The 16198-nt window shown below is 37.2% G+C and overlaps 1 protein-coding gene across 1 annotated transcript in view; it reads left to right on the forward strand.

The window, feature by feature from the left end:
- The first annotated feature begins 1159 nt into the window (after positions 1-1159).
- Positions 1160-16198, forward strand: part of JAKMIP3 (Janus kinase and microtubule interacting protein 3) — a 47952-nt gene continuing 32913 nt past the window's right edge. The window contains exons 1-2 of the mRNA XM_085299778.1: positions 1160-1294; positions 9809-10306. Of these exons, the coding sequence (XP_085155904.1) occupies positions 1160-1294; positions 9809-10306 (633 nt within the window). The remainder of the gene's footprint in view (positions 1295-9808; positions 10307-16198) is intronic.

Consider the following 16198-nt stretch of genomic DNA (forward strand, 5'->3'; position numbering starts at 1 on the left):
TAGGAATTGTTTGAGTTTGGGTCTACTTTTACCAAATCAGTTCTTCACTGTTTAATAGAATGAATTTGGTTATCTCAATTCTGTTTATTCTGGTTTAACCCAARACCTCTTACTGTGAATAAAACATCTACTTTGATGTCAGGCTCAGATAAACCTATGTATACATATATATTTATCTAAGTTGCTGTGCTGATGCACCAYGCATACCTCTATGGGATGCTCTTATTGCCTTTGTATAATTTCTGCTTGCTTCTGTAGCTTCTAATTTTATTATTTTCATTGTGAATTTCTGAACAGTACTTTGAATAAAGCAAACTTTGTTTATCCTAAGACATTTTTTAAAGAGCSTAAGAACATTCTGCCTGTATTGAAAATTGTTTTCTTGGTTGGTGCTTTCTGCAAGCYGTGATAGTGCTAGGGGATGTCCCTCCAGAACATCTGTATCATCTGCGCTAAATGAATTTGCATGCAAAAGAAGTGACCCCCCCAAAAAAAAATCTATGGTTTGTACTTCAAATCTTTTGATGAAAACAAAAATATTATTACACTTGAGCTCTGTCCAGCCCCTATTYCGTGTTAGGATAGAGCCACTCTAACTTTTGTATGAATTTATGCATGCCTCTTTCTTTCCTGAAATGTATGGTATTCAGCTGCCTGCTGTTCCTTCTCTCTGTGTACAGACTGTGATGTAAGGCAAAAAATGGCTCTAAAGTTCATGTTTGAAATGGTCTTCTGTACCCTTAATGTAGTCTCCAGATGGTGATGGGTGGGATGCTTTGTGGCACGCTCTGTTTCTGTGTCGTGTGGCCTGTCCTATGAAACATTATCAGAAGTGTTTAGTATAATCTGTCTGACCCGTGTAAATTGAAGTCTGTTTGAAAATGGTGCACTACTGGTTATATACACATGTGATCACAAGAATTACCTTGAGTGAAATACCTTTAAATTCTGTTGAAAACACTTGAAACAAATCTTGCTGTCTTGTTGGCTAACTGTGGAACTTGCTCAACTCTGGCACTTTCACAGCAGTTATGTGATTTCCCTCTTTCTAGGCAAGTAAGAAAATGTAGTGGGACGGAAGCAAGGACGAGAAGCCTCGAGGAGTGGAACAGAGGGGTCTCTGCTTGGGATTTCCCCTTCCCCGTCACGCTGTCTCACAATGTCAAAGAAGGGTGCCAGCATCCGAGCTAAGGGAGAAAAGCCTGATGCCTTAGCTGCCTTGCAAGCTGCCAATGAAGAGCTCAGGGCAAAACTCACAGACATTCAAATAGAGCTCCAACAAGAAAAGAGTAAGGTGTGCATCCTTTTTTCTTCCCCCATTAACTAAAATTAAGATAATCTGTTKTTTCTGCTTTCTAACCGCTATTCACCTTTCCAAAACGGTGGATGAGCTGGAACCACTTTTGATATCTGCTGTATAGCTTTCTTCAAGTAGACAGTTAGAACTGTTGGCAAACTAGCCAGGTACTGTGGTTAATTTTGCTAGTGTATGCACAGCATAGTTTAAGAAAGGATTTTCTGACTGTTGTGTTGCTCTACACACGCTTGTGGTCACTGGGTAAGGTAGCTGCAAGTTTAACCTTAAACTCAACAGAATGGAATATGGAATACTTTCATTAAGAAGTTATTTCTGCAAGATACTTTTCCATGCCTTCCTTCTCGCTGTATTATCTAATAGCTCTCCCAGCTGACCTCTGTGGTGGCAGAAGCAGCTGATTCAGCAGCAGACCCCAAGCACTAGAAGAAACAGTTCTACCAGAAAAGAAGGGTGTGCCATAAATCTGCCCAGAAAAGCATATCGTGCAAGTGGGAATGCCAGTTTCTATTCCAGTAGCTTTAGTCTAACTTGACTGAAATTTCTACTGAAATCTGGAATTAACTATCTTTGTATTGAGAAATAGAAAACTTTGAATCTTTAGGAAGGCACTGATAAACTAATTAGAGCTTGTAAATGCATTTTGCACCACACGCAGCTGACTTGCAAAGGACGTTAAAAATCAATTTTCAGAGTGCATATACTTCAGTAACTGGAACAAACATTATTTATGAAACAAAAGGTAACTCCTTTATTTCTTATCTTAAAAATTATTTTATTTGTATTTAAAAATGAATATGAGAAAAAAGATTCCTTAGCTCTGAAAATGATGGTGCTTCGGAGGTTCAGCTTTAGATGGGAAAATTAAATTGTCAGAATTGCACATTTAAAGKTAAAAATTTAAAGTTGCAAACTAARTCRAAAAATTACATAMCTAAATGYCAGAAAAAGATCTGTAAAAATAAACWTCTGTCCAAAATAGATGGCATAATCATAGCAGTAGGCTGAAAGCTGTTTGTATTTCATTTCTCTCACTAGGACTTTTTTCACTAAATATTTAGACTTTTTTTCATTCTCCTTGTAGATAGTTCTGTGTTATTCAGAAATTCTCTTTGCTTATTCAACTCTGTCATGTTTACATTAATTTTATTTGTGTTTTTTTGGCTCAAAATCCTTCATGGACAGCAGGTCTACTTTCAGTCTCCTACTGTGATTGCCAAAGTTTAAGCAGCTACCATTTCACTCTGAGCCTTTGTGAGAGTCAGCCTATGCAGTATGAGCCTGGATTTTAAGTTTTAAGAGCTTGTAGAAGTAGCCTTCAGCCCGTTTCGCAGTGAGGGCGTGACAAATTTATTGCTTTTCCCTAGTTCTCCGAATTATTTCACACTGATGAACTTTGGGATCTTTTGTTCAAAAGTGCTAATRCAGACATGCATTATTGTGACAAGGATAAAATTATATTCTACATTTTACCATAAATTTGCATCATTATTTGGCATTGTAGACTATAAATCTCATTTTCAAAGAAGCTTCCCAAGGGTATACATTGTTTTTCTTAAAAAAAAAATGTTTTAGAAACATGTTGTGATGCACAGGGTACAATATTAAGATTGAGTACTGATTTTCTGTTCTCCCCACCCTGTCCTTTTTGATATAATGCTTCTCATCATGGCTTCTCTTGTTTTCATGATTTTAAACTGGTTTTAAACTGAAATATCTTTTGCCCCTTCTGTGGTCAGATGCTGTTAGTAATTCTTAATGCATAATTCRTTACTGAAAAAGCATCTGATGAAATGCAGTTATTTTGGCATTCACAGAAGCTTGCGTGGAAGATCTTGTGTCCCACATACACGTGTGCACACAGCAGAGTTCRGGTCTGTGTACCTGAGTGCCAAAGTAATGGCTTGGGTATCTGGCTGTCATGTATTCTTTCTGGAGTATGGTACATCTGCAAATATGCAGCTGAAAACTAAAGTAAGGACTTTGGCTTACTCCGTCAGATGCTGGCTAATTATGAGTGCATGTTGTTTTAAACAATAGTCTGCTTCTAAGCAGTTACCCTGAGAACTGAAAAGAAACTCTTCCTAGTTTTGGTCTAAGTTCAGATTCCTTTCTGCAAGTTTCCTGGTTTGTTCATCCTTTTTCAAGACTTAGTCTTCCTTCTGGTGTGGTTCTGCCAGGCAAAGGGCAAGGAGGGAGAACTGGCTGTTTTGAACTCGAGCCAGGCGCACTGAGAACAAGTTTTTTCCCTCATGGCTGCAACCCAGCGGCCTTCCTGGTGTTCAGCTGCCAGGAGGCATCTGTGGTGATCATACGCCCTTTTTGGAATAAAACAGAGATGATGAGGTTGATAGGAATGAGCTGTGTAGATCATTAAATGCAGCATGACYGTATCTGTAGGATATATCCCTGTCAGACCGTTGGGTAATGTTTTTCATAAAATACCAATGGCTACCTCATATGCTTGATGTAGTGTTTGGATATTAAMGTTCACTTGTTTTTTTGTGTGTGAATTTATAATATTTATATTGCATTAACTGATGTTTTTAAGGCACTAAATTTGGCATATTAAAGAGTCTATGAAATTGCAAAGGATTGTTGCTTAATTATTAAAACAAAATATAAGGTGTTAAACTCAACAGTGGTGCTTAGACTATTATCCTTATTATCAATTACTTGCAAAATGACAGCATTATATTTTTCTTTCTGTTTTTCTAAATATACAGATATTTCCATGTATGTTTATCTCTAGCAAAAGAAAGGTCTTTTCTACAAATTTATCAGAGCTCTTTTTCTTATTTTCACAAATTACTTACTGCTTAGAAGACTTCTCTAAGTTGTCTGTAATATCACAGGTTCTTTTCTTTACATTTGCACTGTTTGGGTCTGTAATCTTTAGAGTGTTCTCACTTGTGAGACAAGCTTAGACTTATTATTAGTAAGGAAACCTTATTATGTCAACCAAGGAAGAAAAATGCATTTTTACTAAAGCAAGTTGAATTGAGCATATTTTTTCCAATGAACACTTCCGTAATTAATTATGATGTAGCAGAATATCTATTTCTTAATTTCAGTATTTAGGGATGTACACAGACTGTTCTATCAAACATTATAGGGCAGAAAAGATAGAGCAAAAGAGTGGGCACTCCCTGCCCATGGCTCGGTGAAGGCAAGCAGGTATGTAGTTCTCTTTCCTCCCTTTTCCCATAGCACAAACATTTTCTGTTTCTCTTAACATCCATTTTTCAAACGTGACAGGAGAGCATGGACATATATGTCCTATGTCCACGGTCATCTTTACACACTGGACACTTTGACCAGCATTCATAAATGTTTGTCAGTACAGTAATTTCAGTTCACTTGAAGAAGCTCTGTGGACCAACATGGACCTTCACTCCAGCGTGGCTCCTTTGCAAGACTGGAATGTGTTATGAGACCTCCTGAAAACCATTTAAAACAAGCTTTCRATGGGTTTCTCTAGAAATGATCTCTTTGGAATTCTTTTTTGATGTCTCTTAAAGCTAATTTTTAAACAGTACATCTCATCGACCTGTATGGAGACAGAACTGAGTGTAGAAAGGCTTGCAGTAGGTTAACAAGTCATCACAAAGAATGAATCCCTTCCATCCAAAGCCTGTTCAGATGCTCTCGATAGACTTCAGTGGGGTTTGGATCCTGTCCTAATCCTCTGTTTAATGAAGAATTCCCTTTCCTGTCAGGAACATTGCTTATCATTTCAATTTTCAGTACTCTCAAATGGATGTGACTTTTAGCATGTAAATGAATATTAGAGTTTTAGCACTCACTGGTAACAAGACCTGAATAGTGCAGAACACCCAGGTTAGTCACTGAATGCCAGGATAAACTGCACAAACCTGCCTCGACGTAGGAGAGGCAARCCAAGCACAAATGATCAGCACAGTGGTACCTSCTCAATGTGGTGCCCAGCAGATGCAAATCAAAAGAAAGGGGTAGTTGGTAGGAAAAAATACAGTTTTATCATATAACTTTTTCACTTTTTAAGCTCAGTGCAAAGCAAATCTTTAACTGTAATGAGAATGGCATTCTTTATGTGAAATGAATCTTTAATGTTTTATTGATATCACTGAACTTTGGTATGATACATRTTTGCTATGCAAGTCATTGAACTTATCACTACATGTGAAAATAGAAGCATTTGCATTTTGGAAAGTGAAAAAAGTTGATGAAATATAAGCTGTGAAATATGGTGAGAATCTGCTAAAAAATCTGGAAGTGTATTTGCTTTGATTTTACAAAAGATTTGTTCAGCTGAAATTGAGAAAACTGAGAAAAGACTATTAATGTGGGAGAGAGATTGCATACAACAACTTTTTTTTTCCCCCTGAGGATATCTCAGGATTCAAAATGTAACTGAAGAAAATGAGCCTTTGAAAAGATGTTGTTATCAGTGTTCTGCTGTTAYCCAGATAATGTTTTATTTGTACGTTTGTGTAGCTTGCACTGATGCACTTCTACCATTGTGAACATGGGGTTATCAGAAAACTATTACGATTTCCCAATGACTTCCCAGGAAGTGGCTTCTCAGTGTACAGTAAGTCAATGAAAACAATTAACCAAGCTTTCTTAGTCGTCCTACAGATGCTAATACTTAGAAACCATTTGTAGGTAGGAAAGAAGCCACATGTATGGCAGGGAGGCAGCCTGGGATGGTRGGTAGGTGATTCGAGGTTTCCTCCTGGAGACTGCACTGTTCACCAATGCACTCATACGTAACCCCGAATTTCTTTTGATTTGCATCTGCTGAGCACCGCGTTGAGCAGGTACCACCGTGCTGATCATTTGTGCTTGGCTTGCTTCTCCTGCATGCAGGCTAGGTAGAGTGTGCACGATCAGAAGTGCTTTGCCGCGTGGAGGAGGAGTGTTACCTACACGCAGCCTGCAGCCAGATGCAGTTGAAGGCCACAGTACCAGAAGCAATCTGGCTGTGGCACCACACAAGTTCATCCTTGAATAATCTAGCAAGTCCTTGGGATAAAGCCAGGTTAATTGGCCCCAGTTGCTCTTCGGTGTGGTGCAGCCAGTCCCCAAAAAACAGAGCTTTTGGTATCTGATCTATTTTATTTGAAGCTAGTTTGATTTTCTCCGTGTGAGGCCTCTTTCCACTCTTTTACTGGAAATTAATATCTTTTTGTTATCTGCCAGCAAAAAGATTATTAGACTGAAYGTACAGCCTTTTGACTCTGAAGACTTAAATTTATCTTTACATTTATTTTGYACACAGATATTTGATATTTGCTATCAAATAGCTGTTTTCCCACCCTTTTCCCAGAACAGAACCAAATAACTGGTCTTAATTTAGAMTGTGTTCCTGCAGCCTTTTTAGGCAACAAATCACAAATCAGTTAGTATTTTTAGAAGAGTAGCTGCAACCCATTTGAACTTGCTACTGCTTTGAAGCCACTTGTTAAAAAATAAAAAAAAAATAAAAAAAATCAACCAAAAAAAGCCTTGTGACCTCCCCTTCCTGGTGTCTAGCTGTCCCTCTGTTCAGCACATCCATGGGGACTTGTGTGGAGCGAAYGGTCTGAAGCCTTTTGTGCAGGACCGCTATTTCAAACTTCACCTAAATTGGAAATTTCTGCCCTTGTGTGCTGACTGATTAACTGTCCCAAAGAGCAATCGCTTAAGCCGTAATATTTGTCTAAAATTTTTTCCTTTYATGTTTGAACATCTGAAAAGCTGATAGCATGCTCTCATTGGGTTTGGGATAAAACTGTCCTGAAACTATAGGATTTTTTAAGCAGATAACAGTCGAGATGAGGTAAGCTTTGTTGTTAGCAGGCATTGAAATGTATGAAAAAAGTAATTTTTTTTTCAAGGTGCTATTTGTGGATGCAGTAAAGAGTGAATACACTGTAAATTAAAATGATAAATATTTCACAAGCCTTTTTCTACAGCATTCACAGTAACTGACAATGAGAGCATTGCTAGAGAAATACACAACTTCTGGGGAAAAAAGGTTTAAGCAGGTTGCTAATATGGTATGATTTCTTAACTTTTATTTCACCAATGTTTAGCTTTTTTAATGCACTTCTATCTCCATTCTTTCATCTCAATAGCAACTTTGTCAAACTAAAATCTGTCTCTGAAAGAAAGCATTTGTCTAGAGCATAGGCAATAATCTTTAGACTCATTTGATAGCCATTCTCAAAGAGCAAGATCTTATTTAGTTTTAGAGCCCTCTCATTTAACTTTTATATTCAATGAAGTGAGCCATTTTACTATTTAATGTGTCATAACAAACTCATGTAATATATATGGCTRTTCAATATACAGATAAAAAATAGTAATTCAGCATTAATTTGGAAGTATTGGATGCGATTTTACAATAAAAATAATTTTAGCAATATAGTTCTACTTACTTCTATTGTTTGAATTTATTTTTTTTTAACTCAGTCATTATTAATCAATACACTCAAGTCAGGTTCATAAACTAACCTTTTCTTTTTTTTTTCTTTTTCCAAGTTTCTGTTGCTGTGGGAGAGTGACACAGTAACTTCAGTTAAATGCTGGAAATCAGATGATCTTTCTTGCTAGAGATGCAAGTTTGTGAGTGCCCTGTGGCTCACTGCTTTTTTTTTGCCCATTTAGACCCAGTTTCAAATCCCATTAAAAAAAATGAATTATTTTAACTGACTGTAGTYGTCTTTAAATCCAACTTTGAACAGTAGGTTTTTCCAGACAGAAACCTCCTTGTAGTAAGCTGTGACCTTTTGATAGCTGCTCAGCCAAGCTCATAGAGCCTACAGGGATCAAGGTCCTCTTAGGAGAACTTTTTATTATTATTTCTGCAGCAGTTTGCTAAGAGGAACCTCTCATTGATCAGTCGAATCTGCTGTCATTTAAAATTTTCTGATGCTTCTCACCCTATTTAATAACCAATTTAGTATATTGTTTTCTGCTCCATTTTCACTTAAACATACTGTGTGGATGAGGAGAAGAAATGCCCTTCTAAAATCCTTCAAGCCAACTATCTAAGAGGATTACTGGGCCAGGGAAACCATAGACCGTGTAACCTTAGTGGATGTTGGGCTGTCTTTATGCTTCATCTGGGACTGAGATTCATTTCCCTTCCATCAGATTCCAAGGTCCTACTTAAATAGGAGCTTCCCAGACCGGATGATTGTACCGATCATAAATTTACACTGCAAAATCGGTCTGAGGCAAAACTTAGGAATCCTTCTTCGTTAGATTTAATAAGAATCTGGGATAAACCTACAAGTACACGGTTCCTCATATCACCTGGTAGAGAAGATAAGAGAAAAACAGCTTCTGTGTCATTCAAGTTCAACTCCTCTGTTGCTAGTCACATCTTCTACATTTACTGATTCGGAGACAATTTAGAAGTTACCATAGAAACCATTGCATTTTTTTTCTTTGTTTTCAGTAAAACATAGAGGAAATCAGTGGAAAGGTTTGCTAGAGACACATCTAAGTGTTTAGGAAAAGAATGGTTCTTTTAGATGTTGCAGAGTTGCTTTGGGGTCTTTAGCGAATTATGCTGAGAGATCACAACTAACGTGTTAGAAGGCAGAAGTTGTTTTCACAGGGAAGTTCAGAGTTTGGTTTGATTCTGAAGCTGAATAAAAATCTAGTATTTCAAGAACTTCTGAATGGAAAACTCCTCTGAAATATTTTGATGAAAATAAAATGTTTATTTTTTATTTCTTTATTTATTGACTTTTATGCAATGGAATTATGAATGAAATTTTTGTAGAAAAGAATTCTAATTCATGCTTTGGTTTCTCAGGCCCCCATAGATTTCCTGTAATTTTAGACTGACTGACTAGAAGGATGAACCTAACAAAAGAAGAAAGATCTCGTTAGCTGAATCTAAATGAAAAATTAATGTAGTTGTTAGGATTATGACTAAACAAAAAATCAAAATGTGAAAGTAGGACATCTAAAAATATCATTTTATTTTCCAAGATGAAATTCTGCTCAAATCATTTTGATTTTTTAAAACACATGTCARTTTGACCAAATCAGTCTGATGAGGTCTCATTAAAATGTAAAGTGTTTAACCACTTAGCAGACTGACTCTTTTTAACTCTTACTGAACTGGGACTGAACCTGGATTTCAGCACGTGAAGCTGTTACTCAAGTGATCAGCAATTTGGGTTAGCAGGGTTTTGGAACTGCAAATACGTGCTGCAAATACTCTTTCTCATGCCTGCCATTATGCAGCAATCACTTAAATATAAAAGTGAAATGGATCATATGTTCCCTGAATGCTCACATGCATTTGATTATAAAGCCTTAACAAAAGGCTAAATGTCTAATTATATGCATAGTAATCCTAATTCACTGCTTTCACACTGAGGCACAGACATAYAATGTTAAATTCGAATATTGTAAGGTGGCTCACACTAACAATTTTAGATACTATTGTAATTAGTATTAATCACTTTGTTGATAAATACACTGTACTTTTTTGATTTTGCTTTATAGGTCAGCAAGTTGGAAAGAGAGAAAAACCAGGAAGTTAAGCAGATCAAAGAGCACGAACAACATAAAAGTACAGTAGTGGTAACAGAGCTTAAAGTCAAACTTCATGAAGAAAAAATGAAGGAGCTCCAGGCTGTTCGGGAAGCACTTCTGAGACAGCATGAAGCTGAACTGCTTAGAGTAATAAAAATTAAAGATAATGAAATCCAGAGACTACAGTCCCTTCTGAATGCGGTACGAGATGGGGCTCCCGACAAAGTTAAAACAGTGCTTCTCACAGAGGCGAAAGAGGAGGCCAAGAAAGGATTTGAAGTTGAGAAAATAAAAATGCAGCAAGAAATTTCAGAGCTTAAAGGGGCTAAGAAGCAAGTGGAAGAAGCGTTAACTATGGTAATCCAAGCTGACAAAATTAAAGCTGCGGAGATAAGGAGTGTGTATCACCTGCATCAAGAGGAAATCAGCAGAATTAAGAGAGAGTGTGAAAGAGAAATTCGTAGACTGGTATGTGTTGTTGTCTGTATCTGTGTTTTTCCTAATGCTTATCCTATTGCAGGAGWTAAACCTCCAAAGGTGGACTCAGATGAATGCGTGAGGATAGATGTCCAGACTTTAGGAGCTTGCTTCAAATTAGTTTCSCTTTTACTGGTAGTAAAGTTAAAAATGTCTTTTTTTCTTTTTTTGAGCTGGCAGAGTGTTTTATATGGCTCCCCTCTCCCTACCTCCCCCTGTCAGCACTTGCTGAGATTGTTCATCTTTTTCAAATACTAGGAACAAACCTCGTTTTACTGGGTGAGTTAGGGGAATGCTGCAAAACAGTTGTGCTTTCTGGCCCTGAGATGTGCTTTCATGTTCTGCAGGATATATTTTAATAAGCTGCTTCATACTAGCAGAATCTGCGAGTCTCATGAAGACCTGCATGGGAACAACACACTGAAATTCTAATACCAGCTAAATTCACACTTGTTCTCAAATTTGGGCAGAGATATAACTATCTATAGGGGCTACAGAATGGACAGTCAGCAAATTAAAGAAAAAAATATTTGTGAAAAATTCTCTTCTTGAATACACACTGCAGATCCAAGTAGATTTCTTAAATCCACAGGTTCTGTTAAATATTATAAACTTTTCTCCCTTCACAGTATTTGTGAAAGTCGAAATATTAACCCTAAATCTGATCATATGCAAACAAGCTATTTAAGAGGGTTAAGTTTGGGTTGTTAGGGTATGTATCTTTCCTCCAGCATGTGCAACCTCCTTAACATTCCTAAAATTGGCATAGGCAAAAGAGCTAAAACCAGCCCAACCTCAGTAAAAACCCAAGTAATGCTAACTTCCGATGTGTAGCAGATATGGCTGCAAAAGTYGAATGACTATGACTTTAGCTGTTACCACTGCAAAATGCATAATGCAGGTGACATGATAGGAACATTTTCTATAGATGTTCCTTTTCTTTGGAAATAAAGAATCTTCAAATTTGTTTGCAAAATAAAGCACRGTTAATAATATAGTTTTAATAAAAGGGAAAAGTGTAAATCTATTTAGGAATATTGTCATCACACAGTAGGAGCAGCAGGAGAACTTAGTTGTCATTTTGTGTTCTGTAAGGTATAAATAACTTCTGAGGCTCTGCTACACATACGTGATGCTCCTACTGTCAGGACGTATAAACACAAACATTCCCTYGTAAGTGAATATTACATTATCCACAACCGTTTGACCTACACATYCAGACTGCAGAGCCAGATTAACTTCTATGAGCCAGCTTAACATCCACGAGCCGTGAATTTCAGATTACTCCAACRTGAGAAAGACACTTATTGTGCATACTGGCCAAGGTGCTCCACAGTGGTGAGCCTTTGGTGTTCACTAAAGGCAATAAGAAGGCCGGAAGAGCTCACGTCATTTAGCGCCTCTAAMGTGCATCATTCTTCTTTCAAAGCATACATATTTGCTATTTGTATTTGTTTGTATCGTTACGATMGTGCTTGGGTTTGCTAATGACAAATCAGTGCATTGTTGTCCCCAACTCGACGGAGACATAACACCATAGACGTGAGGCTGCTGTGGCTCCGTGTCCCAGGCTCAGCCAGCGGCAAGGCTGAGCGTGTATTCTCCGCAGGCGTACACACACGCACGCAGCGTATCTATACCTATACACACGTGCACACACACACACACACACACACAACTCGTGGCTGGCCACACAAATGGAAAACAGTGCCTTACCAGCACACACATCAACATGCAGTACTCACAACCCCTTCCCCTCTGTTTTCTCTCCATTTGTTCCTCCTTGACCTTACAACTAGGTACTCATGGCTTCTCTTCTATGTTCTTCAGAAGGACAGATGAAAAAGATCCTGATGGTCATGTTTTTAAAAGTCAATATACAATTAAATTGGAATTTCTTTAAAATTTACATTTGAAGTGCAGCTACCTTGTTGCAGATGTGAGTGTTCGTACTAATAGTGCTAAACATCATTGTACAGTTTAAGAACCTGTTCTTTCAAGCCTCAGGTTATTAAGCTTTTATCCTCTCATAGATTATTTTATTTTTATGAAGAGGATATTAAAATAACTTATAACCAACTGATCTATCAATACTGCTCGAATATGCTGCAGTGTAAGTACTTTTCTTATATTACTAGAGGCATTGATTTAATACATCAGAATGAGGGGATGGCTAATATACATCCTAAATAAACTTACTGCCTTACATGAAAAGTCCATGTTAATGGCCTCTAATGTAGGAGCTATAAAACAAATATCTTCACAGTTGTAAGGAATAGAGTGGTTTATTGTTATGTTTCCTSAATTGCCTTTGAAAATCAAACTTTTTTTTTTATTCCTGGTTGCAAGAATCAGATTATCTGACTGTATTAATTAAATAACATGATGCCATCATTTTACTAGGTCCAGAGTGCTTCCTAATTAAATAACATGATACCATCATTTTACTAGGTCCAGAGTGCTTCCTGAGTTGCTTTAAGCACTCTCAGTTCCATTGACTTAACTGTTTTCAGTGGGTGTTTGTTGGCTGCTGGCACCTTGTAGGGAAGGGCCCTGAAGTTTTGAGGGGAAAGGCTGAGGCCACAGCATAAGATAAAAGCTAAATTCTCTATGCAATTCTCCAAACACTTAACTATTACTGAAAATCAGTGCTTTTGCCCCTTTTTGAGATATGGGTCATACATAAGGTATGTTCACTGGCTCTCATCAGAGGAATGTGAAACAGCTCCCGTCTGAGCTGTTGCATCCCAGATGGATGTTGCCTCTGTCAGACTTTGGCTACGTGGACCCYCCAGCTCAGATCAATGTTAGTTTGAAGATCTCTTGATTGTCTTCTGTCTGGTAGGGTGGAAAAATCAGAAGGTTGCACAAGGACTGATTTTACCTTCCAGTGCTGCTGTTTGTCCTACAGCTTACTCTAAGTGCAATTGATGAGTTTGTCTGATGTCAGTACAGTGGTTTTTTGAGCTAGTTCTGAACAAATGGAGAGCCATAACCCCATGTATGTATATGTATATATTCTGTGGTGCGTTACCTCTAGTCCACATTTGGGGATTACATGTTTATGTAAAGTCCATGGCAGACATCCAGTTCTGAATTGTTAATGGAATTGCATCAGGATTTTAAAAGCTCTGTGATTCACGTACAATGCATTGTGTAGTCATTTTAGCAACCTTCCAGCAAATTATTATTATTTTGCCTTTTGAAAAATACTGCTTTTTTTTAGTCAGAATGGAGAAAGATAAGTTGTACTCTAACACGGGTCATGTTTAGTTTCGCAATGATATTAAGCTATTTAAGATAAAATAATCTTTGGAAGTTATTTATTTCTGATAGGCAAAGTTAATTTTTAATTCAATTTTTTAATTTTTGTATTCACTTCTACACATAGTCAGGTAGAATTTGTTTTAAAAAAGTAATTTTATGTTGTTCCATTATCTTTCTTTCAAACTGAAACTATTTTTTTGCTTTATTGGACAGACAGAAATAAAGTTATTGGTGTCTCATATTAGATCTTCAAAAAAGTGTTAGATGATCTTTAAAGTAACAGATATGATAGAGAGATGTAGCAATATGGGAAAAGGAGATCTATAGCCSTGCGAATTTACCTCAAGTGAATAGGAGTTTGTTTTGGTCATGACTAATAGAGCAATTGCAGCATCTGCTTAACTTCAGGCCAAGTGGTCTTCCCAGCTTTTGCCAGATTTTGCYGAGTGGGATGCAGGATGTGTATGTTCAGACTTTCAAAGTAACCAACTTTTCCATTTTGTTGACTTACTGCAACAAAGTTAAATTGTTGATCCAGCATTACTGGATGAACTTAGTCCTTGTCCCATTTCTAAGGARAATCCCTGCATCTTTGCCCTCTTGCAGATGAGAGGAGAGCCCTGCTCTCGTATAGATACACTGCCACCAGTCAAACCAGCTGTGCCTGGATGAGTGGCGTAGTCCATCTCCAGCAGTGAAACTAAATCCAAAATGTGTCTGTGGTCAAAAAGAGACTTTCAAATGTGACCACTTTATTTATATTCTCCTGCCAATGCATTTTTACAATGGGCCGTATGCACACAGCAAATATTGTGTCAATATTTACAGTAAAAGTATAATGATTGCAGGTGGTGATTATGTACCATAGGCACTCAGACTGTAACAGCTAACAAGGTGTAATCTCTTTATTTACTATAGTCAATATTGAAAGGAGAAGAATTCTAGCTATTTTTCCTAGTTTTTATATACCAAGTGACAGAAATAGCTATTCCATGTTGATACCAATGGCTTTAGACTAATCCCATTCAGTAGAGCCAAGCGTCCTCCAGTTCTGGGAAAACTGCAGGAAAGCAAGAATGAATTCTGCAAAAGCCTATATTCAAATTATTCTGCAGAATGGACTTAACAGGCATTTCATATCACAAAGAGTCAAAAAGTTGTATTTTATGTCTTGTGCTTGGGCACGTCTAAGTAGATCCCATGCTAATACCCTGTGCCATCTATCAGCAGGAAAGACACCAGTTTTGGAATACAATTTGTAAGATATTTTGCTGTCCTATTTGGAATAGTTTTTTTTTTTTATATAGTAGCATATGACAAATTATTTTTTACTGGCTTATAGAGATATGAGATATGAGTCAGACCTAAAATGTGTCTTCTCTTCACTATAAGGTATTTTATTTAGGGAGCCTTTCCTGGCCACCTACTGAAATGATCAAAAAAATGGATTCATAGCACATTATGTCCAGAAGATGTCATGACCAACTCCCAAACCYAAGCTGCAGAGCATCTTCTGCAGTTTCTTCCCCAGGCTGACGTACTACGCTCTGTAACTTTGGTCCACTTTTATTTGCTACCTTTTCAGGGAAGAATCATGCCTATATTGCAATCCAGAGTTATGACTGGAGTTCATACCAACCCTAACTTGTAGTTACCATTAGTGTTAGAGACCTGGTGGATGTTTACAGTGGGTGTATTAATGCAAACATAACATTCACCGGGTTGAATGCTGAGCTCAGACTGAGTCCCACACTGCTCTGAAACAATACTCAGTAYTTAAGTGAATTTGGGTATATGAACATGAATTGTAATTCTGGGTGGTGATGTAGATACACACAAAGAAGGTATCTGTGCCAATGTGATTAGGTACAACTAAATATTTCTAATGTTCAGCCACAAACTGTACTGGATGTTTTTTCATCAACTCATCATGCTGCAAGTAATAGTTTTTTTATGGTGACTCCTATGGCTRGACTGGCACAGTTAGGCTTTTGGAACCAAATTCAGTAGTTTTAGGAATGGATTGTAGTATCTGTAAATTTAACCACCAAATAATTTTTGTTTTATGACCGAGATCAAATCCAACTTTAGGAACGAGGATACCTCAGTATTAAAGGTCAAAAAATGGAATTACAATTCTTGGGAAAATACTGATTATGAGGAAACAAGGAGAAATTATCTGGTGGAGGGCAAAAATGTACAGAGGACAGGTATTATTATTATTGGCTACTTGTAATTGGCTATTTACTTGTAATATCTGATATGAACAATAGTAAGATACAGATTTCACATCTATAATTAGAAACCTTCACTCAGAGTCTTGTCTTTTCTACTAGACACAGCATAATTTAAAGTTATTTTAATCATCATGACATAGTGTTTGATCTCTGTTCACACTTGTAGGTTGTGTTGCTGTTCACGTGTTAGACTCTTCCCTGCAAATTTTCCTTTATGGCTGCTGTCAGTCCTTTTGAAAAATGTTGTAAGGATGTTTCCTACATTTAATGAAAGGAAAGCACTGAGAGGGAATAGTCACAATAGCCTGTTTAATCCGGAGTGAAAATTGTAGTTTCTTAATTTAAGATGTCTTGTCTTTTCTGTTTGCACGTATGTTTT

Source organism: Rhea americana, unplaced genomic scaffold (genome assembly GCF_003343005.1).
Source record: "Rhea americana isolate MKP2758 unplaced genomic scaffold, rheAme1 scaffold_154, whole genome shotgun sequence".
NCBI lineage: Eukaryota > Metazoa > Chordata > Aves > Rheiformes > Rheidae > Rhea > Rhea americana.